Here is a 25,302-nt window from a genome sequence, read left to right as displayed (position 1 = left end):
GTTTTAATAACATGAAAGGTTTTTTTTCGATTGATGCATATCGCTAAATCCGCACAGTAATCTGAAGAGTCGTAGTACGAAGCAAAATATGTCACATAAAAATTTAGGTACATGATATATGATATCTTGGCTTGAAACTAACGTTCCGGACTTTATAAGAGCTGAAGACTGGCCCTCATCTAGTCCAGACCTCAACCCTCTAGACTTCAAATTGTGGTCAGTTTTAGAGGACATGGCCTGCTCTGAACGACATGGCGACATTGAGTCTCTTAAAAAATCTTTGGAGCAAACAGTGGCGAGATTCGTAGCCAAACAGATTAAAGGCCTGTATAAAAATCAAAGGTGGCCATTTCGAATAGAATATGTTTTTGTTTATTGCTGTGACTTTAATAAATATGTAGGTATACATTTTAATAATATTACGCATTTACATAGGAATCATCATTCATTATATTATATACTATTTGATATCCAATCATCATTCATAGTTTACAAAGTTATAATACTACAGTTTGCGTATTCATTGGATTATCTGCCGTACTTTGCCATTTTTAATAGTTGGATATTTTTTATGTTCAAAAAAGAGTTAAGTTTATAGAAAAATCTGAGAAATTTAACTATGAAATGAATGTCTTTTATCAATGATACTTCTAGATATAATATCACTACACACACCGAAGTTGGCAGATTATTTTAAATGAATTTAGATGATCATGATATGAATACTAATGAATTCTACGATACCAACAATACTAGTCATCTTAACTATATATCCCTGACCTTTCATTTACTGTGTTCAGTGAATTAGTTCGAAAAATTTCAGCGTTAAATTATCACATCAAGTATATATATAGAAGTACTTGGGAGATGCTCGGAAAATGTATAATAATACACTATGATTCTCCCTTGACATTTATTGTGCGACATCGGCACATATTAATATCTGGAAATTCTATTTCTAAAAATATCTGTCTCCCAGCTACGGTAGAAAGTTACGTTGAAATTCAATATTTCTCAGGTATTAAGCTTTAAAGCTCCTCGCTTCCAAGTGAAAAGCATCACCGTGGATTTCTCTTCAACTTATTTTTAGCAAAATGATTGCAGTCATCGCTTGTGAAGTCTGCTTTCATAAAATACCTTATCCATGCATTTATACTTGAATTTCGCCCAATTAAAATTTTCTGGTTGTAATTAATTAGGGTTTGTTTACAGTTTTGGTACAAAAAATACAAATGTATGATACAATGTATGATACATATGTATTTTTTGTACTGTATCACTAAATTATTACCGGCGTTTTGAATATTTTGCAGTTTTCTTGGCAACGGACGACTGAAAGTCAGATAGATTTAAAAACGCAAAATTAAACCTAAAGGTAGTTTTAATTAAATCATAATATCCGTAATCAAAATTGCATATCAATAATATTTTAATTTAAATCATTAAAATTTAATCATTATTTGGTCACAGCAAATTGCCGATTTTTATGTGGTTTAGCATGGTTACGAATGCCTAACCACTTATATGTACTATCAATAATTATGTAGTTTATTATAGTCATTAAATTTTGTAGAAAAAAAAATTCATAAAATTTGTGTTCATTGATTGATCGATTGTGGTATGTAATAATCGTTAATATCGTATATAAATTATTTTTAGGTTATATTTCGATGTTTATAATAACTTACAATATCTAAACAAAAGTTCTTTTTAAGGTTATTTTTATTTATTTGACTAATTTTATCAGTAATATTATTTGGCAATTAGGATGAATTTTTGGTAGCGACAGCAGATTCTGGCAGACGTCCAATTATAAGCTGCGTACGTATCTCTAAGCTACAAACATTGGGCTTGCTATTTTAGAAAATACAATCGCTAACCGGTAGGCTCTACCTATTTGGTAGCCTAAGACGACGGATGGGTCAGCTCACGGATTCAACCTGAGATAACTTTCTAACCCTAGCCCTAGCAAGAGCAGTGATTCGCAGAATCTACCGTCGGATCCGAATCGCGACCCACTAAGAAGATCTGGGTTAGTTCACTCGTCGAACTCATAGCCGACGAGTTCGGCGAAAGCAAATAGGGAGCCTCAATTAAATCATTTATATAAATAATATTTTATTGACGAAACGAATATGGACATATCTGAATTGCATTAATTATTTCGTAAATATTATAGCATGCATCAATTGTGACTATGAATTAATCACAATAAACAATAACATGAAACACCTCGTATAGGAATTAACTGTACTGTTACGAACATTCATTGTCGGCAATTCCCATATTATCATGTTGCATGCATGTATATATTTAGCTGGTTGCAGATGATAAATGCCGTTGAGCTATTAAGCTGGCACGGTTCTCGCAAACCTGACATGTGATTGGGCTTAACGTTAAGCTTATATTGTTTGTACTATAATTAGTTTATGCGTAAACGTTATCAATTAATACCTAGTGACTGAATTAGGATTGACCTTTCTTGGGTAGAGACAGCAATTAAGATTTTATTTTCAAATAACAAACTAATAGGTTGTTCGGAAAGTGATTTCGTTTTTTCTCGACAGAGGATTTAATTGTATTTTTTTGCACCCAACTTCACATTGAAGCCGTATAATTTTTATGTGCTTTGAGAGCTCATATAGCAAGGCTTGTGTGTAAAAAAATCCAATTAATTCTACGCAGTAGTTTTTGGTTGGTGCCCTTTTAAATATGGAGAGTGATAAGCAGTATTTTCAACATATTTTACTCTTTTACTACCGAAAGGGTAAACATGCTGTTCAAGCTAGAAAGAAATTGACCGATGTGTATGGAGAAGATGTGTTGACAGTACGCCAGAGCCAGAACTGGTTCGGTAAATTTTGATCCGGCAATTTTGTTGTCGAAAATGCACCACGTTCGGGAAGGCCGGTTGAAACTGATAAAGACGCCATAACGGCATTAGTTGATGCGAACCGGCGAATAACAGTTTTGAAGTCGTCGTGGCCTAACGGATAAGACGTCCGGTGCATTCGTGTTGTGCGATGCACCGGTATTCGTATCTCAGGCGGGTACCAATTTTTCTAATGAAATATGTACTCAACAAATGTTTACGATTTACTTCCACAGTGAAGGAAATAACATCGTGTAATAAAAACTATGGGCTCCAGTAACCACTTAACACCACGTTAAGGACGTGAGCTAGGCCACTCATGTAAGCACAAAAAAAAATAACAACACGTAAGATCGGATTGAGGTTAAATTTATCAAATTCAACAGTTTATGACCACTTGAAAGGGCTGGGATTGTCCTCGAAGCTCGATATATGGATTCATTTCCACAAAAAAAAAACGAAATTACTTTCCGAACAACCCAATAATTTGTTACTTTTAGAAATTCGTCATTAGGAATTCTGTTTTAATTTCCCTTCAAGTAGAAATTGATGAAAGAAAATATTTATCGTTCAGTTTACGGAGGGCCTTGCTCAAGCCCACAAGGAGCTGCAGATGACTGTAGGTGAAGTTGACAAGACTAAGAAGCTGTACTTCGACGAGGAGCATACTGCTCATGACGTGCGCGACAAAGCTAAAGACATCGAGGAGAAGTAAGTCGAGGCATTCCCAACAAAAGAGCTAAGCGGCGTACGTTATTTTAAAATTGCTCAGTCAAAAGCTTCTCACTTAAGTGCTCTTGAATTGAATCACATACAAACGGAGGAAAAGATAGGGAAGTCGTTGAGCTATTTGTTCGGATATCGGTGCAGAGCCTTCGCTTACATGACTGCATTCCCAGATAAGTAATACGCCGTCATAGATATGTTAAGTCCTGTTTATATTTGCATTTTATGCATTGAAAATACAATCACGCAGATTCGAAGAGCTGAATTTTACATACGAGTCTATTTAGAATTATTTGAAAGATAGTTTTTTAGCTGTTTCTGCACCATCAACCTTTGACGGATTGAAGTTAAAACTTTTTTGATATTTCCAAGTCAAATCTTAGCGTGCTTAATTACGTATTTTTCCAGCTTAATTATAATGAAAGCGTTGAATACTAGAATATTTTTGGGATTTTTTTTAGAACATGCACTGTTCCTTTTCTGTGCTAAAAGACAAAGTGAGAAGTTTTTGAGCTAATGGATTTCCGCATAACAACGCATTATGATTACTCGATATTATGTTTTTTGCATTTGAAATATTTCCACTTTTTGTCGAACCCTAAATATTTAAACGCAAAATGTAGGAAATTATTGGTCACTTAACGTTTACTCACTGCATTAATTGTAGAGCTAGTGTGCTAGTTTTAGATAGTGTGAAAATTACGAGACAGGAACTTAATTTTATACTAATAAAAAAAAATGGTAAGTAGGCGGTATGGACATGTGGCGGTATGGGAATGATAACGGGCATTACCGTTACGGCACACAGTTTAATAAAACACGAATAGAACTTATCTGATATGAAATAGAATAGATTAGGAAAGGGGGAGGATCGGCTCAATGATGTAGATTAATTAGGCTTATGTCAAGCAGTGGATGACTACGAATGATGGTGGAAGAACTAATCAGGCAAGAAACGCTTTTTCTAAATTTTTTAATTAAAAAAACTTGAATTGGCTTAAAAATAAAACTAGTTGCAAAAAACTTATAACAAATTTTAACTTAATAAAGGGAAAAGATGTACTACTCCGCATGTTTCCGTAAATAAATAAAACAACACAATATGTTACGTGAAATGATATAAAAGTGAATCTATCGATAATTATGTAGATTTTTAAATGGATTCAGTTTATTTTCAAAAACACAAAATTGTTCGGATTTATTTTCTTTCAATAAACACAGTTTTGGCATTCATTTTGCATCTGACTGAAACGGTAAACGCATTATCGGTTTTTGAAATTACTCACAAAACGAATGAAATGGCTAACAGCCTCGGAAAACCAACGACACGTCAATACAAACATAAAATTCGAATAATAAAATCATAAAAATAGAAAGGTGGGACTGTTCATAAATTTTAATGTATGTAAATATTTTGTTATGCTATAGCAAATCATAAACTAAAATGCTAAGAAGATGAATGGAAAAATATGGAATTTGAAGAAACCCGTTTCGATAAAACATAATATTAATTTAAAAAAATCTCTGAAGAACCATATTATTATATTGTTTTCAAATACAAGCCCTTGTAGCTGAACTCACAGAAGGAGTCTCTTGAAAACAAGTTTCAGCTGCGCAAACCATTGAAATTCAATATATATTAGAGTAAAACGACATACTCGTACCGTTGTTCATTTTAGAAATCTGAACCTAAAACATCGAAGTATAAAATAATTTTCTAGTCGAAAACAAAAATATAAGAAGTGTCTTTTTTGTTCTCACGTATTCCCTCGGGTTTTCACATGTACGTTTTCAATGATAAACTACAAGTTTTGTGCGGAAATGCATTGTGTTGTTCACAATATTCAATTACTGTGGAGTTGCTTTTTATTTTAAGCTAAGCCAAGTTGAATCATCAGTAAACACTTTGTGTCTAATATTTTAAAGGGTCACGTTCAATTAACATTGTTTATAATTTAAAATCTCTCATTTTGCTTTTTCGTGACGATCATTTTTGCATTATCCCATTATTAATTAACCATATTTGGTGTTGTCTGATGTGATATGGTTAAAGGAAGTGCAGTAAATGACATGCTTTTAGGTTGCCCTAAAGCAAAGCACTTCAATATTTGAGAATGTCCACGTCAAAAGCTGCTGAGTACAACATTAATTGAATTGAATGTGAGTGGGTCCTAATTAGTTTGAAATTGTCGCAACATTATATTTTAAATTCAGATACTCTGGAAATTGGATGTGACAAGAGTTAATAAAAAAACGATATACATCAAAATAAATTGATCTGGATTATTATGTAAATAACAGAAGGCTTTGCTTTTACGGCAGCATAAAGGCACTGAATAGACAAATAATATTTTGAATTTTTAAACATTTACAGATGAGAATTCAAGCAATAATCGCTCTCATTTACTATTTAATACTGTGAGATATTCATTACGATAATACATTTGAGTCCATTTTATCCAGTAAACCGAGTAGCTCCCGGGGATCACCGAAACATCAACCGCCAGAAAGGAATGACCTAGTTGTAGATAAATATTGGTAACATATTCTATTTCACATCGATGTACATGAATGTATTTATTTTTAATTTTTGTATGTTATGAGTCCGTTTCTGCATGTTCCAAGCCCCCTACCCCCTATTGCATTGCGTGCTCCTAACTGTGGTATATTCTTCCTTTTAGCCTGTAAGTACCTATACTGTGATTACTATTACGAAACAGCAGTGCTCCTTCCATTTATTTACCAACTTCCGAATGTATGCTAAGATATTATTTGAAATGCGTAAGGCAATGCGCCAGTAGCTCATACAAAGCTACACTTTGTTTATTATTATAGTATTAAGTAGATGCTGTATAGTTATTTTGTCAAATGAATTATAGAAACATAGAGCCCGATTATTAGAGGTTTAAAAGCATCGTTCCTACCAGGTTGAAGAAGAAAAAAGGATCGTTCTTCCAATCGATTACTTCGCTGCAGAAGAACAGCGCCAAGGTTTCGTCCCGCCGTGACCAACTGGAGGAGAAATCCACTGGCGCCAGGAACGATTATATCCTAAGCATTGCAGCTGCTAATGCTCACCAGGTTCGGAATTTAATAATAATAATAATAAATTTTATTTCAGAATTAAATGCCATATTCCATATTAAAATATTCCATATTTAAAACACGTATAAAATTTTCAGTGCCTCAATTAGAAAGCCCAAAGAATGTATTGAAAACTACTACAAGCTAAGCTTTAGATATAATATGTTTAGTATCGTTTTATTCTAGGATTAAAAAAAAAACGCTCAAGAGTTATCAAAGAAATAAATACTAATTACGACAGAGAAAACAATTGTTCCTCTATACACCGTTTATTTCTGATTACTGATTAATTTATGTTTATATTACAAGCGAAACTTGAGGTGTTTGCTTAAGTTAGAATAAACCATTTAATAGTACTAAATAAATTATATTGTTTATTAATTGTGTCATTCTGTAAATTTTGAGGAGGATTTAAATAACTATGAAAATAATATCACTATTTATTATTAAGCAAATCAATCCGACAATCAACTATCTAAATACATATGTATTAAGATTGAATCAACGGAATTCATAAGCCTTTTATAAGAGATGGTAATAATAGATTATCTTCTCAGAATCGCTACTTCCTAGTGGATCTTCAGACTTGCATGCAAAACATGGAGTCCTCGGTGTACGAGAAGGTTTCTGAGTACCTTACGCTTATGGGACGCACGGAACTCTTGACTTGCTCTGCCACCCAGCACTCATTTGGGAAGATCAGGGATCAAGCGCAGCAGCTGACCAGGGAATATAACTTGCAATGCTTGTATTTATATTATCCAGTGCTGAAGCAACATATCCAGGTAAGACAGTTTAAAACAAATTGACAACTAAACAACAAGAGAAAGACAATTCTACAACGAATTCTGACGAAGCATGTTGCGGATAATAACATGTACTTTTAGGATAGGAAAACCTGTGTTCTTTTTTTTTATAATAAATAAATTATTAAATTCTACAACACATTGCACTCAATACACACATAGAGAAATCTAACAATATAATTATTTTAATAAATTTGTAAAATAATGTATACATTTATTTTGTAAATTTATATCTTTTATGTTTATAAATATAACCTTTATATTCTTCAAATTCCAAGTACATGCAAAATCTTCACTGATAGTTCGTATTAAATTATTTATTAGGTATCCAAATGAACCAGATTAAAAACCACAAACTAAAATGTAGGCTGTTTAATTTATAGTAGAGCTATGTAGAGCGTTAATTAATCCCAACGTTTCGGTGTAGACTCGGTCTTCGGTCAGACTAATTTGCATCTGTGACAAAGAGGCGAGAGCGCACTCATTGTTGGCTATCGTCAAACACATGCACGGCTATTCTAATATTGACCTAAACGGTAATTAATGCCGTGCAAACCACAGCGTGACGTGATCTAATACGTATTGATGTATATAGTTTTGCTATGTGATGCATTAACACGATGAAATTAAAACTTGAAGATTTCATTTTAAATGCTTGAATTTTTTGGCAATTTATTTTCAATTTTTTTGTTGGATTTTCTATAAAAGCGCATTTTGTTAGTTTTTTTAAACTATTATTTATTTTCAATTTTTTAGTTGATTTTCAATTTTTTCAATCTTTTTTTTTCAATCGGTCCTTAATAAGTATACCAAATTTCGAGTTAATCCGACGTTTTGAAAAATCATGTTCAAAGATTCCGGTACAAAGATACATACGTCTGAAGCTAATAAAAGCGTATTAAAAAAGAAAAGAATCGTTCTACTTTAATATAATTCCGATTGATGTTCCTAAGTACTTTATTGATTCATTAATTCCGTAACAGTACGAATTCGAGCCTTGCGACAATGATCCGATTGACACTATCACCATGGAGCACGAATCCGTGGCTGTCACTTTGGCTCAAGAAGCACGCCGCTGGGCCACCCGCGTAGTTCGCGAGGCATCCCTCGTCCGGGATGCGAATCGCAAAATCAGTTCTTATCAAGCTATGCGGGAGTCTGGACATAAGGTAAAAGAATTAGCATCTATCATCTGTTTTGTACTATATTAAAGAATTTCTCAAAATCAAACTTTGTCTTTACTTGCTTCAGCACTAGTGATTTTGGAAATCTTGATCAGTCATACTTGGATATCATTAAGAGGGCATCAATATATTGACATAACCAGCTTAATTCTAAGCTAAAGGCATCCATAGGCAAAAGAAAACTGAATGTAACGTCAGCCCTTAATAATAGCAAAACAAAGTTTTCTAGAAAATTGTTGATTAAATTTTAGACGTCCACATTTTTGACATGCTACTGACAGGCGCACTATCGCTTCGCGTGACTCTTAATGAAAGGTCGGTTCGTATCGATGTCAGCTGCTGACAATCTATTGTATTGTAAAATTGCTTAGTGCCTACTACAAGTTACCATACGGGATCCACTTACCTGCTGGTATGGCATATTGTAAGCGTATTATATGTACATAGATTCCGCTTTGAAGGGTGAGCAGTGACTATTCTACACAATGGAAATTGTGATATTCACATTTAAAGACTCCAGTAACCATTTAACAGCAGGTGAGCCGTGGGTTCGTTCACTCGTCTTGACATAAAAAGTAAATGACTCTACATAGAGAGATAGATATTAAGATTTCCTAAGGTTCTCATTTTCAGGGCTATGGCCCCATAAACATATTGTTTTACTACACTCAGAATGTTAGAATGATTTTGAATTTTTCATTTCATTGGGCAATTTTATTCATAGAAGTCACTATTAAAATATTTGGTCCATGAACCATAATGAGAATCACTTCACAATCTTCTCGTTCCTTCTACAAAACGTTTGGTACCAAGCTCAATTTCCATACTTGAATTCTGTAGCTGTTTTGAAACTTCACGGCTTTATTTTTTATAGTAAGTGTATTGTAACTTATTTACGTAGGTGGACCCGAACGAACCCAACGGACCTGAGTTGGAAGTAAAGATGGATGAATTGCGTGCCACAATCCGTCGCTCTGAAATATCTAAGGCCAAGTACGAAGCTCGACTGGAATGCTTAAGAGTCGGAGGTGCTCCTGTAGATGATTGGCTAAAGGAAATCGATCTGCTGGCTGTCCAGGAGACACTGCCACGCAGTAGCAGCCTGCTGAGTGTTAGAACTGATGCATCCGGAGCCGCCGTGAGTAGCCAGCCATGTTTAATACACCACGTTCAATATAAACAATTACAACTACAATATATTTGAAAAACAACAACAGTCAGATGATTTTTAACACCAAGAACTTGATTAGCTGAATTCAATTAAGAAAAAATTGTATGAAATAATTATGTTACTAAGCAATATTCGTGGCTTAGATTAAATTTAGCAACCTTTTAGCAAAGGTGATCTACTTGAACATTACGTATTCCTCGTAGGATCAGCCGAGCTCGGACTCTTTCTATGATAGCGACAATACTGAGGGTGAAGCAGCTGCTTCGGTGGCCGGCACCAGTGGCTCTGGTGGCCACCAACGCACCACTTCGGGCTCTCAGCATGAGGACGATCATGAAGATGAGGTTGACGGTACGTTTACGTTTTTAGGTATATTGGTGCTACGCCGTTTTGTATGGCGTTGTTTTAAGTGCAAATAAGAGCCGTTATATAAAAAGTAGTGGAGAATTTTATCTATATTACAAAGATTACAAAAATAATAAAAATATTATTCAATGGCTGTTTTACGACTAGTATCTGCCCTGCCCTCTAGTGTTTGGGGTGGGATTCTTAATACACGTCTTTGGAGGAGGCCTCAACCCAAACCGGGATTTCTTGTTAAGTTACAATTATTTTAATACACGTATTTATATTACTAACATAATTTAAGCTAACTGCTAACAAAAGTCATAATATTTGTTGTTTAATGTAATATTATAATCCACCTAAAATTGTAAAACAAAAAATAAAAAGGCTTATTATCTGCCCTGCGGCGTTCGAGCACCGACATGGTCGCATCGGTTGATATGTGTAAACCGAGCGTCTTATACGAGTATATAGCTTAAGTCACAACGACTTCAAAATATACCGTGAAGTAATTATGGTATATTTGACGTATATGACGTGGTATATGACGCCCTGCAATTAGACTTCATCTTCGTGAGCAGTGCGTGCGTCGCGGTGAGCGATGAAGGGTGTCGGCACTTAAGGTGCAGTAACTCAGACAAAGTGGACCGCGACATCACTTGCTTAGTATACGTTAAAAATTGATGTGAAAGTTTGATCCTTAACGTCGTCTAGGTCGTATCGGTTTTTAGTTCTGATCCTGACGGAAACTTAGAACGCGGCAAGGAAATGCGCCTTTCTCGTTTAAAACTTTAAGATTAAGTCGAGGAACTTCACCAACGGTTTTGTAGAGTGGAATTTCAAACTTTGCAGGTACTCATTTGAAACCAACTTTTGGATGAATTGAAAATGTTAGTGGTTTCCTGCGGAACTAATTTGATGTGAAGACTCTCGAACAGTTCTAGAACTTTTATGTCTTAAATGCGATTTCTACTTACGTTAAAAGTTTTGGTAAATTTTGAAGATCGTCTTTAGATGCCTTCGAAGTTTAATAATCTCTTCTGTGAATAATCATTGCGTTAAAATGGTACAATTTTTAATTGAAATTGTGATATTAGCTGCCCTTGAGATTGAACGCCAGCGAATCGAGCAACTTGCGGGAGGATGGGATGATCCCACTCAAGTGAACTGGGGTGAATCCGACCCAGAGCCCTCTACTTCAGAGCCTATAGAACCACCAGCACCACCGCTTTACAAGTGTACTGCTCTTTACTCTTACACCGTGAGTATAAACGAATTATATATAGAAGAAGCTATAGAGAATCATAACAAAACATCTAAGTGTGACAATTCTGAAAACTTATGCTTTTCTTGTGCTTTCTCAAAACTAAAACTTTTATAATAATTAAACTGCTTTTAATGGGTGTTACTTACGGCCCACCTGGTGTTAGTGCTTACCGGAGCCCATAGACATATTAACACTTCTTCTCTCTCTACAGTCCAGCCTTTCCCAAAGTGGGTGATAACGCCCCCTTGGCGTTGCAGGGCTAAAGGGGGTAAGAGAGCCAGAAAAAAAAGGGGACATTATGTAGAGGCTTGGGAGGCGATTTGTAATTTCATCCAGGAGGACTCTTAGATACTGTCGGAGCTCTCTTTATAGTGGTTTTTAAGTAGGTAAAAAATGAGGGCGCTAAAAAATAATTTATTCTCAAAGTTTGGGAACCTTTGGTCTACACAGTTGTATCGAAAACAAACTGTTGCATTTCTGTTAATAGGCTCAGAATCCGGATGAGTTGTCTATCATTGAGAATGAACAGCTTGAAGTGGTTGGGGAAGGCGATGGTGACGGTTGGCTGAAGGCTCGGAACTATCGCGGAGAAGAAGGCTACGTGCCACACAACTATCTCGATGTCGACCATGATCAGGTTAAACATATGTATACCTTTATATATACCTACATGTATGTATTTATTATGAAAACACACAATAAAATCGAGAACAAAATTCGTCCGCGCTTGTCCTCTGTAATGACCATATGATAGTGGCTGTACTAATTTTTTTATGTACTTTACATTGATGTAATGAAATAAGCTTTGAGAATCATATAGTATGTGTTGCCGAAATAAAAAAAACCTTATATTAGTTAATTACTTGTAATTACAAAAGCGTTTACCTAAATGTTTATCGAAAATACAAGCCCATCGGTAAGTTTTTTGACACAGATATATGCAATACATATATGCAGTTTTTGACTTTTTGCTGTTTTTTCATTCCAATTCAAATACGTCCTGAAATGAAATTCGGACAATTAAGAGACTACTGAAAAATATAGTCTATTTATCGCATGATTACTACTTAATTTTCATGGAAATGTTTTTTCATCATGAACTTTTATTCTTTCGATATTTACCTTTTCCGTTTACAAAACAATATTAAGTACGTGTTAGTGATTTTTCAGTAAATTGTCGCTCTATTTATTTAGCTAGTATTCATACCTTCAATTGTTACAATCAGGCATCTAGCGCTCCAGGTTTGGTAAGCCAAATATCTTTCTCTTCTGTGGATTACACTGTGGAGGGTGAAGACGCTGACGTTGTCCAGTCACCGGATCAGATCTCTGTGATTTCGGCCCCCGTCGGCAAGCCTGATGAACCGACTAAAGTCGCAGAAGCAGCTCAGGGCGAGGCTGCTGCCGTAGCCCAGGGGCCACCAAAAGTCGACCTACCGACTCTCGGTTACTGCTTTGCTCTTTACGATTACGAGGCTGAGGCGTGCGATGAGCTCAACCTTGAAGAGGGACAGGTATGTTTACACAATTACCATTGTTTTCTGAGGTAACAATGTTGTTTACCTATTATAAAAACATGGATTGTGTATTCTTCAGATTATTCGCGTTGTGTCCCGTAATGCTCATGAAGTGGACGACGGTTGGTGGCGCGGAGAGACAAATGGCATTGTGGGAAATTTTCCGTCTCTCATTGTCGAGGAATGTGACGAGGTAAGCTACTTCTATAGTTTACAATTAATATAAATATATTTTACCTTTCAATTTACATGTATTTGGTGTAAATTGGGTCACGATCATGCGTTTTATCTATTTTTACAGGAAACGTTACCCTTACACGCGGCTTTGTTCGCATTCATGTAAAAAAAGGATCTCTAGGGTAGTAGATTCTTTTAATAAAATGTATTCTGTACCCTATTTTCTTTATCTTTATTTTAAATAAATAAAAATATTATCAAAATCGGGTCAGCTAGAAATAAGTTGTGCACATAACACATAAAAGTATAAAATCGAATTGAGATGACTTCCTCTTTTTTTGAAGTGGTTAAACTGTAAGTAGCAACCGCTACTTAAGCAAGTCGTCAGTTTCATTAACATGAACAATGGTTAAATTTCAAACATCTCATAAAGAATACAGAATTAAATGTCAAAGTAAGCATTCATCCTGGATTTAAAATTCTAAAAGGAAAACGAAAACATGCGAGGAACATCAAACAACGGAAAACGAAGGGAAGCTGTTCCAACTTCATGCAAATTTGAGTTAACTTTTACGCGATCGAGAAGTTAAAAAACTCGCACTAAGCACACAGAAACATGTTTCGGGTCGTCTTTATATAAACAAACGTAGGTGAAAGCAGTCTAAATTGTGTATTGAGTTTTAAACATCCTACAATTCAAACAAAGACAATAAAGTTTAATTAGCTCAGTGTAGAGCCTCTCGACTCGTACAGAGAGGACTGTTTTTCAGTTTCAATTTGAATTTCGCTCCACAACGATGTCAGATACACGCATAATGTATTTTGTAGTTGCTCCTAATATAACACAACATTGTATGTTGTTTGCGAACTTTTGAAGCGACCAAACTTTAGTTTTGAGTTTCTGACAGTTGTCTTAATTGGTACATATACGAATGCTAATTTTGTTAGTACGTAATTCACATAAAAAAAAAAAAAGAAATGTTCTACTTTATGTTCATTTTAAAATACAATAAATATATTTCTAAATTCCTATTTTAATTCATGGCCGATTTGAGCATACTATATAATAAGGTCCACTAGATGGTAATTTATAGCCGTTTCTCGTGGACATAGGCTAGTCACTGCCTGCGGCTGAGGAAACACTTCTTCTTCTTCTTTGCCGCTTTCTTCATTGCTGAAGGTCGTGTCCCTGAAACTTGACCGTTGCCTGTCTCGTGAGCTGTTCTTCTACTTTGCCCGTCACAATCACTTTGGGAAACACTTCAAATGTCGTTTGAAGAAAGATTCCTCTTGATCAGCACAATCTGCTTATATCTGCCGTGGAGCAGTAATGCGTTTCGGTTTGAAGGGTGGAGCAGTCGTTATAACTATACTTGAGATCTTAAAACTTATATCTCAAGCCGGGTGGCGCATTTACGTCGTAGATATCTATGGGCTTCAGTAACCACTTAACACCAGGTGGGCTGTGAGCTTGTCCACCCATCTAAACAATAAAAAAAAAGATCTCAGTATTAGCGTCAGGACCATTCCTCGGACTCAATTAATGTTGTGTTCAATGTGGTACAACTTCTGAAATGGATCAGCTAATCTAAAACTCATATACTGTTAGAATGGAGAACCACTGAGTGTCGTTGAAGAGGACTGGACCCCATCTGGATGCGCTCCTCCGGTCTTCGCTTCACCACCGACCTCACCACCGGGTGCTTCAGATGAAGGTATATAAAAACTATAACTCTTTACTTGATTGTTCTATGTGGGGCTATGGAATCGCAATTTTTTTTTCCTATCTATGCTATATCAGCGTTTCCCTAGCGTGTAGGTGAGCTCACGGGGCTCAAACCGGAGTGATGCTAACACTGACCCTAGCAAGAGCAGTGCTTCGCAGAATCTACCACCGGATCGGAAACGCGACCCACTGAGAAGATCCGGCGAGAAACTCAGTGCACAATATAAATTATAGATATGCATTTCGCTCTACTATACATGCGGTACATACACGTGCTGAGCAGGTCCGATAAATATGATGCTACTCAAATACTACTTAAGTTTGCAATAACAATGTTGTTAATAATTCTTGTTAAATATGGACATTAAACTTGTATTGTTATCTACTCGTATATGTTTTTTTGCCACAATACGTGCTACTAGCTCTCCTTTTAAATGGTACACCGTTCATATCAAATTTCAATTCTTTATACGAAATTTTATTTAAATCATAGTACTTTAACCTCTTTGACCTTCAGTAATGAAATCTTGAATATATATTTTTTTTATTGCTTAGATGGTCGATTTATTTTTATTAGCTCACGATACACCTGGTGGTAAGTGGTTATCGGAGCTCATAGACATCTACAACGTAAGTGCCGCCACCCACCTTGAGATATGAGTTCTAAGGTCTCAGTATACTTTCAACGGCTGCTCCACCCTTCCAACCGAAACGCAGTACAGTTTCACGGCAGAAATAGGTCAGGTGGTGGTACCTACCCGTGCGGACTCACCAGAGGTCCTACCACCAGTAATTACGCAAATTATAATTTTGCTGGTTTGAATTTTATTACACGATGCTATTCCTTCACCCTGGAAGTCAATCGTGATCATTTGTTAAGTACGTACTTCATTGGAAAAATTGGTACCCGCCTGCGGGATTCGAACACCGACACAGTCGCATTGCTCGACACGAATGCACCGGACGTCTTATCCTTTAGGCTACGACGACTTCGACTGTCTACAATCTACATTTTCTACATATATTAAGTAGTTTGGTGTTCATAAGAATGTCAACTTCTCCCTTTTGTCGACGAACATTGTAGATTCCCTGCGGCTGCTCTCTTTTTCTCTCTGAACTGACTCAAACAACAAACTTTTAAGTAAAAATAGAAATTCAAGTTTCAAGAAAGTTCCACGTTAAACGCAATGAATTAAATTGTGTTACAATTCAACAAAACTTACCAAGAAGGCCCATTATAAATGAGTTTTGTTAACTCGAGTCTCTAAGAGCTAATTCATTGCAACTGCACCATACATAAATACGTTTTGAGTTCCCTAATCTCACTTTTCATGTAATTTTGTAGTACCTACGTTTTGTAATAATCTGTGAGAATACCCAGTAAAAGACTCCAGTTATAATCAGAATTAAACTAACGTTCTAGTTATAATAGCCACTTGCAATTAATTAACACATACCTACTAATAGTATTCATGCTAGTCAGATCAGATACAATAAAGTACCATTAAAAATTCATATAAAGGCCAATTAAATGAAACAGAAATTAATATAAATATCCCCCAAAAAGTGACTCTTGAAAATACAAACTATTTTCTATTGGCTCCGGAGGCAATTAGGCGATCACGATATTACGTTTAGCGACTGGGAGAGATGCATTTAATTAATAGTTCGTCTGAAACGGAGTTCTACGCAAGTTACAAGTAACACAATTAGGACATCACTCCATATTCATGTCAAAATACATATATGAGTTAGAGTTGCCAAACTAAATTTGCATGGATTATAACATTATGGAATATACGGGGCTTATTTAAGCAATTGTAAAATTGTATACTCGGAGCAGACAATGTATTGATTTTAATAAAGCTGTACGTGAAAATCAGTACCGGTTTTGCGTAAACATTTTCAGAGTCGTATCGCAACCGCTTTATCGAATAAACCTATGGCAATAGGTAGAAAGTGGAGTACGCTCAGTGCGAGAAATTGGCGTGAAAACTTGTTTTATTCAGTAATGGAACCTGAATACGTCGTCTAGTAAATTTTCTAACAATTTAAAACTATCAAATGGTCGTGAAACTCGATTAATGGTTGTCGTAATGGACGCGAAGTATGTGGTCCCATTTGTTTCCCATAATACTATTAACAATTTCAATTAGGGTTCGATGAGTAAATCATATTAAAGAAGCAAGCGTAGCAACATTTCCGGCCTACACCAATAATTGGCTTTTCCGTATAATTTAAAGTGAATTTCCCGTAGCTTTCTCGAACCAGGCATACAGGATACAAGCTTCACCTTGTTAATTCATTAGAAATTTCCAGAAAATTGTTCAGTTTAACTAGGACACTGTGCAGCACACCCCACCTGGGCCTTGATTGATTTAAAACTACCCACACTAGTCTCGAGAGCTCGCAGATGACTGTATCAGTTCATAGTCAGACGTCCCTCAGAACAGAACGACTCTTAAATATTCTGCGTGACTCGCGTATGTACTCTAGACTTGTCACATCGGATGTTCGGTTGCATTTACAATACTTTTATAAGCTCGTGTTATATTAAAATTATGATTTTTCTTCGCGCACTCGTTCATATTTGGAACGCTGATTGTTGCGATTTGGTGAATGAGAGTGGACTGTATTATTAGTTTGATATTTTAATTAGTTCATACATGACAAATTAAAGATATATGAATTTAATAAATATTAAATAGATGCGTCGCCCTTGGCGGCTGGAATTGAAAAAGGAAAAGTGTCATAGCAGACGTCGCTCGTTGACACTTTTGACGTTCCGAATTCAAACACTGATCATAAATTGGTAACTGGACGCTGCTAGCTGCGGTAAACGAGAGCAGCGCGGCACCTCCTCTTGAACCACCACCACCGCCGCCAGCTGATCTCGGTGACTCGATGGACAGCCAGCCCGACTTTAGCTTTAACCTGGAGTTGACCAGGAACCAGCAGGAGCAATACGGCATGCAATTCTCCGAGCCCGCGGGCCCACCCGTGCCGCCCCCAGTCACTATTGTTGGTAAGCGACGTATTCAAACGATTTTCATGAGTAATAACAAAAAATTTTTTAAAAGACTAACCAAGACATTTAGAAGGCTAACCCAAGATATTGATTTTCAATTAACTAAACCTACGCAAGTACTGTTTCAAAAACTACTGGAACTAACAAATCAAATGCCTCTCGTCATAATTTTCCTCTTTTGGTACAATTGAAATATAAACTAGTATTAACTGCTAGAAGAATAGAATTTCCGTAATATGTCTGCTGAGATTTCTTCATTTTTGTAGATCCGCACTCGCCTTTTTGACGTAGCTGTTTATAACAATAGAAATATATACTTAAATGATTGTTATAGCTACACTTATACAATATACAATTAAAATATACTCATATATAGGTTTCCCCGAATCAAAGTTGACTACATTATTTTTTATGTTCAATTCATACAATGAAAGATTCCATATTACATTACACAGCCGAAATGCACCCATAAATGCACTGATACTACATATTTGAGTAACGATATCTTTTGAAGGTACATACCTAAGGGCTTGCTCGTAAGTTGTAAGCCTAAACAAATAAAAAATAGGTATATCTAGTTTCCTGAAATACATAAAGCAAGATGGAAGTTAAGTTTCTTGAAAATCGGATACGTGATATAGTCAGAAAGTGAAAATGATTTTATCTTTTTGAAACCTTGTATGTACCTAGTCAGGTCATAAATTCTGTCACATGTTTAATGTAAAATAATTGAAACAAGTTTATTCATTATGTAACCATTTATATACCAAAATGAACTTAACAAAACATAGATTCTTATGACACTAAAGTTTATTCAAAATGACCTCCGTGATTTTGAATACAGGCCTTCAGTCTGCGCGGCCAGTCGTCTATCGCAGCACGAACGAGGTCCATGTCAATATCGGCGGCTGCCTTAATCAAGGATGTCTTGAGTGACTCCAAATTGGGATGAGGCTTTGAGCACGCCTTTTCCTCCAAGTGTTGCCATATCTTGTAATCTAATGGATTCAAATGTGGACTGGAGGAGGGCCAGTCTTCGTGCCGGATGAAGTCGATTTCACGCGCTGCCAGCCAGTCTTGTGTGCTCTTCGCTCTATGAGCTGGCGCCGAATCTTGTTGGAATACCCAGTGCCTGTTATTGAACATGGTATGAGAAACAGGTACCACAAGGTTCGTCAGGACTGTATTTTGATACACAACTGCATTCGTTTTTACACCTTTCTCACAAAAATGTACCTCTGTTAAGCCCCAATGAGAAACTCCTAACCATACCATGAGCGAAGATGGAAAATGACCTCGTTGGAGACGCGGAATACGGTTGCTCGTTTCTTCACTACTGTGTGCGTACACCTTATCATTTTGTTTGTTGTAGCTCTCTTCTACGGTAAAAATTTTTTCATCCGAAAAAAGAATTTCCCGATATTTTTATCCCGCATACCGCTTCAACAAAGCGCGGCATCTCTTCATTCTCAGGTCCATTAGACGAGCATTCAAACGATGTCCTGTTTTTCTTCGATATGCCCGAAGCCCTAAGTCTTCATTTAACACCTTTTTCACCGTGGTTCTGCTTAACCCCATCTGAAGGGCCAACAGTTTCTGCTTACGTTTGAGATTTCTTTGAATTCGCGCGTTCACAGCTTTTATCACTGCTGGAGTCCTAACGGACCGAGGGCGACCACTTCTTGACCTATCATCTACACTAGAGTCTTCATTGTATCGTTTGATGGTACGATAAACGAATCTTTTGGTTACATTCAAATTTTTCAGTATGTTAAAAATTTTAATTGGCGCGTAACCGCAACGATGCAACGCAATAACTGCAACACGGTCTTCTTTAAGCGTCCACTCCATATTTAAAAATGAGTAAAATTCTATAAAGTATACATTTTTATTTTCATGAACAATTCGAAATTCGAATTCAGTAAACTTTTTTGTGGCCAGCATTCTAAAAGAAAAGTTTTTACTGTGTGACAATACTTATGACCTGACTAGGTATATTCAAATATCCGGGATTTTGTAGGCCTTTAGAATTGCATTGCTGTGTATTACGATACAAAAGTTCGGTTCAGTGTCCTCGACAACACGAAAGCGAATGGCTTTTCAACATACAGATCTCGTTTCCGACTAGATATTTTAGACATAAAACACTTTGTATCGCCATTTATTCTGCAGAAAAAAGAAAAGTAAAAAAGAAAGAAAAGTAGAAAAACGAATTAAATGATTACAGTAAATTTCTTTGTGAAAATTATTTTTATATTATTAGTAAATAATTCGTTCTCTTCCATGCTACAGTTGATGAGGTTGCCAGCGATAATTTCGATGATGAGGTTTGATATAAATATAATCGCTATGTGACGTCTGTGTAACGTTTACGTGCTGACCTGTTATTTTTATGTTGCTTTTATAAAGTTATTAATTAAAAAAGGAACGTCATAACAAAACGTAAAAGCATTCGCTCAGTTCGTATCGGATATATGAGTTTTGAAACAATTTATTTAAATGTTTCTTATTGTTCGGAAAACATATTTACGTTTTGTTATGGCTAAAGAATTTAACGTTTTTTTAGGAGATAATTTTAGCTCACCTCTCTTCAGGCATGTGCTTGTGAATGTTCTGTCTGTTTATAATTTTGTCTGAAATTGAGTTTTTATTAGTAAGTTATCGGCTCGCGTGACTGCTTTTCATATAGTGACCTAATATTTTTTGTGAATTGCTAACTACAATATAATATGATTCCACCAGTGACCTTTAATAGTAAACAATGGAATGGCATAAATTTAAAAATGATACCAATAACATTAACGGTTTGTGCGTTAAGTCCACTACCAATTACAATTAGCATGTCCTTACGTATAATTTACTATATTACCATAGTTCAAGGGAACTTGGGCAAGTTGCAATGAAGTTACCCCGCCATCAACAGTGGCGTAATTAGGGCCACGATATGAGAGTCTATATGAAATACTCATTCGAATTTTAAAGCCTTTGACTTGATTTAGTATCTTGCCCCTTAAATGACTCAATACATGAGTTCCGGCTGGACGGAGTCACGAACGGTCCTAGCTACGTCACCGAACATCAATTAGGTTCATAAATCCTTACCGCTTTGTAGGTCAATAGCCTTTAGCTTAACTACTTGATTAATATCCAATCTGAGAATGTTATTGAACTTCCCATGATAATATTGAAACAACAGTCATTTCGTAATGTGTATGTGTTACGGTAAATGTACACTCTTAGGAAATGTACACTTTTACCGGTAAATGTGCACATTTGCCAAAAAGTTAGGTATATGTGAACTGAATATAATGTATATGTACTTGTGAATTCAACTACAATTGAATTCAATGTACATTACCCTTCTTTGAAATTGGAAATTTTAGTTGAATGCACATTAGCCAAACGAAGGGGCAAATGTGCACATTTACCGGAAAATGTGTACATTTGCCGCAATATCTACTTTTACCGTAACATATGCACTGTTTTTAGATATTGACGTCTTTTACATTATTTATCTGTTTATTATTTCCATAATTTTATCTACTACTTAGGCGGTATCACCGTAAATCAAGTTATAATTATTAATAATCACTAGTGGTCCCCTGGTAGTCGAAATTCGACTATAACTAATGGAAATTATAAGTTTGTACACTATTATGATTCTATTGTCAAGGACTATTATACTTCTTTAATAATCACAGATTTCGTCAAGACTACACTTTAAACAAATATTAATTAAGAGAAAACAATATTGAATCTATTCTTAATTTAACAGCATATAACTGACAGACTGCAAAGAAAAGTTTGACAATAAACAAATAGTATGCATGCGTGTGTCTCAAATACATGGTAGTGTGTGTAATGTTTTCTTTATTGATTTAATGTATCTTTTATGCATTATTTTAAAAATTATTAGCATTGTGCACTTCTTCTCTATATTCTCTATAAATGTGGAAAATATCATATTCCTCCGTCCGAGCAACTTTCGTAAAAAGGGATACAAAGTTTTTGCTTCACGTATTAATATTAATCATTAATTTACCACAGGACGAAGAAGAGATGCCGCAGCCGATGCCGGTGGTAAAGCCTGTGCCGCCGCCAGTTGAGCTGCCAAGTGCTGGCGAGTGCGGGCTGGGGGTCGCGCAGATTGTGATCACAGCGGCCACCCCGATGGTCGAGGAGCCGGAACTACCGTTCCCGCCTGCAGAGCCGCAGCCGCAGCCGCAACCGCAGATCGACGACGACGACGAGGAGTCGTCGCTGTCCGAGCAGACCGCGGTGTGCGTGCGTCCGCAGCCGACCTCTAGCTCCACAGGCTCGGAGGGCGACTCAACAGGCCCGCACTCCCCACCCGCTGCCCCACGAGCCGGTCGCGCCTCCATCCCCGATGAACTAGAGCCCGCCCAGCTGGCGAGACTCACCGACCTCAAGGAGTCCAACGCCTAAAGGATTCGGACGTACTTCTCCTTAACAAGTATCCTCCATCTAGAACGGATCCGGTCGTCAATCCGAGACCGTTTCTCTGCTATGCGGTTTTGCATTGAGCGAATTCTCATATTTTCCACCTTTCAGGTCTCACCTTATACAGTAGACGTGTCTCCAAATAGCACGATGTATCTTCGTTTGTTACCTGTTTCTGAGGAGTTCAGTTTCAAGCTTTGACAACGCGGAACTGAGACTGCTTGTACGGGGCTCTGCGATCTTTCAACCTGTTATTGCAAAAACATTTCTAGCGACATATTGATACTTTTAGTAAACGTGTTTACATTACATTTACAATTAATGTATTAATGTTAGAAAAACTATGCGTTAATTTAATAAATATACTACATATAATTATTAGAGTAGAAAATAAAGTAGGATACATTACTGATTGTGATCGTTTTTGTTGTTGATTGGCGAAAATATACTAATAACCAACTTAAAGCGCGATAAATAATCATTACTGAACCAATCATGCTTCATTACAATCGACAACAGAAACGTTCGTAGGTGCATAGAGAAACGGTCGCAACCCTTACAGATGTGAATCAAACAGTATTCAAAATTTCGATTAAAAGCGACAGATCACCTGTTGACGGATTGGAGGCCAGAACCGTAACCAAACATTTTGGTCGACAAATAAACACGAAATCACAACGACAACAACTTGAACACGCTATATATGAATAAATTATATATTATTTTGAATGGATAATTGAAGCTGATGCAAAAGATTGTCGGCCACGTTGTTTGTTTACGTATGGAAGCTTTGTGAGCATTAATGAATTTTTCTACTGTCGGTTTCTACCTTCGGACAGCGTAGAAGTTCATTGACAGTAAGGATGATACAGGGTGTCACCAATTTCTCTGATATGCACACAATAATAAACATTCATTATAACCGTGTTCGTAATATGTACATTGAATAGGCCAATCAAAACCCCAACAATTAAATCCAGTAAGCATTTTAATTTTTAATCGATGTTATTTAATTAAAGCTTCAATTTATAGTCAGTGTTCTAGAATTAAACACGTAACCGTTTAAGTATTCAAAGATTTAGCATGAGTGTTTTTCAATTAATTAGAATTTATTGATATGTTAGAGATAATTTATATCTGCAGCTTTTTACTCTGTTAATTATAGAGGATAGTTAGTTACGTTAGTATGTTGATAGTAAATATCGTTGGGTTCTTCAAATGATTAGATTCGTTTTGAAATTCATCGTAAGTGATAATTAATATTAGCGTTATTTAATTAAAATTTCATTGGCTTGTTCTATCAATTACAAAGTTTAGAAGCGCTGATGTTTAATATACACTTAATCGATTAATAGCTAGTAGTGTTTATGTGTGAAATTAATATCTTAATATTCTACAGTAGCCAACATTCATTCAGTAACTGAAACCTACTTAGTTGTAAGGACGGATTATAGCACTCTGATGGCGTCTCTGAAAAGACTCATCTCTGTCTAGAAAGCATAGCACTGTAACTGTTTTTAGATTTTTGTGCTTTTACACTATTTTATTGTATGTGTTCTTTTCCACAAAGTCGCAACAGAGCAGAGCGAAATCCAGTTTTAAATTTAGCTTCAAGTACCTTTATTTATTTAGTTATTCGCCTTTGTAGAGATGAACACATATTAAATTAGTTACTTAGTTACCTTTTTCAAAATAGGCAGATGCAGTCTAAAATAGGCAATTGCAGTAAATCATTTGTGAAACTCATTACAAAATGGATCCTTAACTTACTACATTCAGCTGATCCGACAAACCAAATGACGTTGTGACATTTGTTTACAAGAGCGTTGCTATTAATAGGGACTACTCATAAAGCCAATTTTTTTAATGGTTTTTTGTTCTAATCCGATACATCCAAATGATCTGTATGTAAGATGTAGGTAACGCTCAAAATGGGTTAACTTTTATGCACTGTGCTGAGATTGTGTTGAATATTATTCGAACTTTAGTAAAAATTCATGGATGCGTCAACATAAGTGTCGAAATCAGTTTTTTAATTTAACTCAGATAAACCTACGGAAGAAAGTTAACAACTTGAAATTTCTTCTTCGTATGATAGAAAAAAAATCTTTGTAGTAAATTACGTAGTTTTACTTTAAATAAGAGTGCTGATCCTTATTTAGTATAAGCATACTTATTAGAGTTTGTCATTTCATGTATTTCTGTGTATCAATTATACCATCAAATAAATTAGACCGCTGTTTGATTGTAGCTTATTATCAACACAAAATTATGAAATACATGCTATATTGGTACAAATCATATGGCGACTCAGATTGAAGAGACATTCTGCTATAAATTCTTAATAATATATTAAGAAGTTGGGAGAATCTTTTAAAATTTCTTTTATAACTCAAATCTCGTATCATTATCATTTTGACTCGTTCAACACAAGGAGATAGGAATTATTAAGACTGATATTCCATACCCATCTTCTTGGGGCCACATAGTGGGATTTATAAGTAGCACTTGCGCCTGCCATATATGTTTTTAGACCCCTCTCACTTGTTATAGGGTAAGCCATACACGTATTGGCCAGATCATGTCAGACGTAATTTGATTTTTTTTAATTAGTCGGGTAGCACTGCAGCTACTTTAGGTTTTAAAATGGAATATTAATTCAAAATGGAATTTGAATGTGACAATCAAAATAAAGGATGAAGATACATAACAATTTCAGCTGAAAATGTATTATTATAAAATACTCGAAATAATATGGAGTTGTATTGCAAAAAAAGAGAGTAGGAAGTCGCCCAGTTCTTACACGTACATACATACAAGAAGTGCATGTCTAATAATTATAATAACTTCAATCATTTTACCTGATTGTTAAAATTTTCAAAAACACAATTCCAACAATTGTTAACTATGGAAGTAAAAAAGAAATATCTCACTATAT

The 25,302-nt window shown here is 35.8% G+C and overlaps 1 protein-coding gene across 4 annotated transcripts in view; it reads left to right on the top strand.

The window, feature by feature from the left end:
* The window catches only part of nwk (FCH and double SH3 domains nervous wreck), a 94,757-nt gene extending 70,161 nt beyond the window's left edge, over positions 1-24,596 (top strand). Inside the window, exons 5-19 of one of the 4 annotated variants that reach the window (XM_089727639.1) lie at positions 3,447-3,583; positions 6,062-6,136; positions 6,526-6,679; positions 7,240-7,467; positions 8,472-8,657; positions 9,574-9,810; positions 10,047-10,194; positions 11,286-11,449; positions 11,943-12,092; positions 12,682-12,969; positions 13,052-13,165; positions 14,759-14,864; positions 17,706-17,900; positions 20,196-20,230; positions 21,951-24,596. In XM_089727639.1, coding sequence (XP_089583765.1) covers positions 3,447-3,583; positions 6,062-6,136; positions 6,526-6,679; positions 7,240-7,467; positions 8,472-8,657; positions 9,574-9,810; positions 10,047-10,194; positions 11,286-11,449; positions 11,943-12,092; positions 12,682-12,969; positions 13,052-13,165; positions 14,759-14,864; positions 17,706-17,900; positions 20,196-20,230; positions 21,951-22,349 — 2,616 coding nt within the window. In that variant the 3' untranslated portion in view covers positions 22,350-24,596. The remainder of the gene's footprint in view (positions 1-3,446; positions 3,584-6,061; positions 6,137-6,525; positions 6,680-7,239; positions 7,468-8,471; positions 8,658-9,573; positions 9,811-10,046; positions 10,195-11,285; positions 11,450-11,942; positions 12,093-12,681; positions 12,970-13,051; positions 13,166-14,758; positions 14,865-17,705; positions 17,901-20,195; positions 20,231-21,950) is intronic. The other 3 variants (XM_028179895.2, XM_089727648.1, XM_089727651.1) reach the window with 3 other exon arrangements.
* Positions 24,597-25,302: the final 706 nt, after the last annotated feature.

This window comes from Bombyx mandarina, chromosome 01, assembly GCF_030267445.1.
Source record: "Bombyx mandarina strain Sakado chromosome 01, ASM3026744v2".
NCBI classification, from domain to species: Eukaryota; Metazoa; Arthropoda; class Insecta; order Lepidoptera; family Bombycidae; genus Bombyx; species Bombyx mandarina.
Note: the sequence above shows the minus strand (reverse complement) of the source record. Positions and strands in the feature narration are given on the sequence as shown.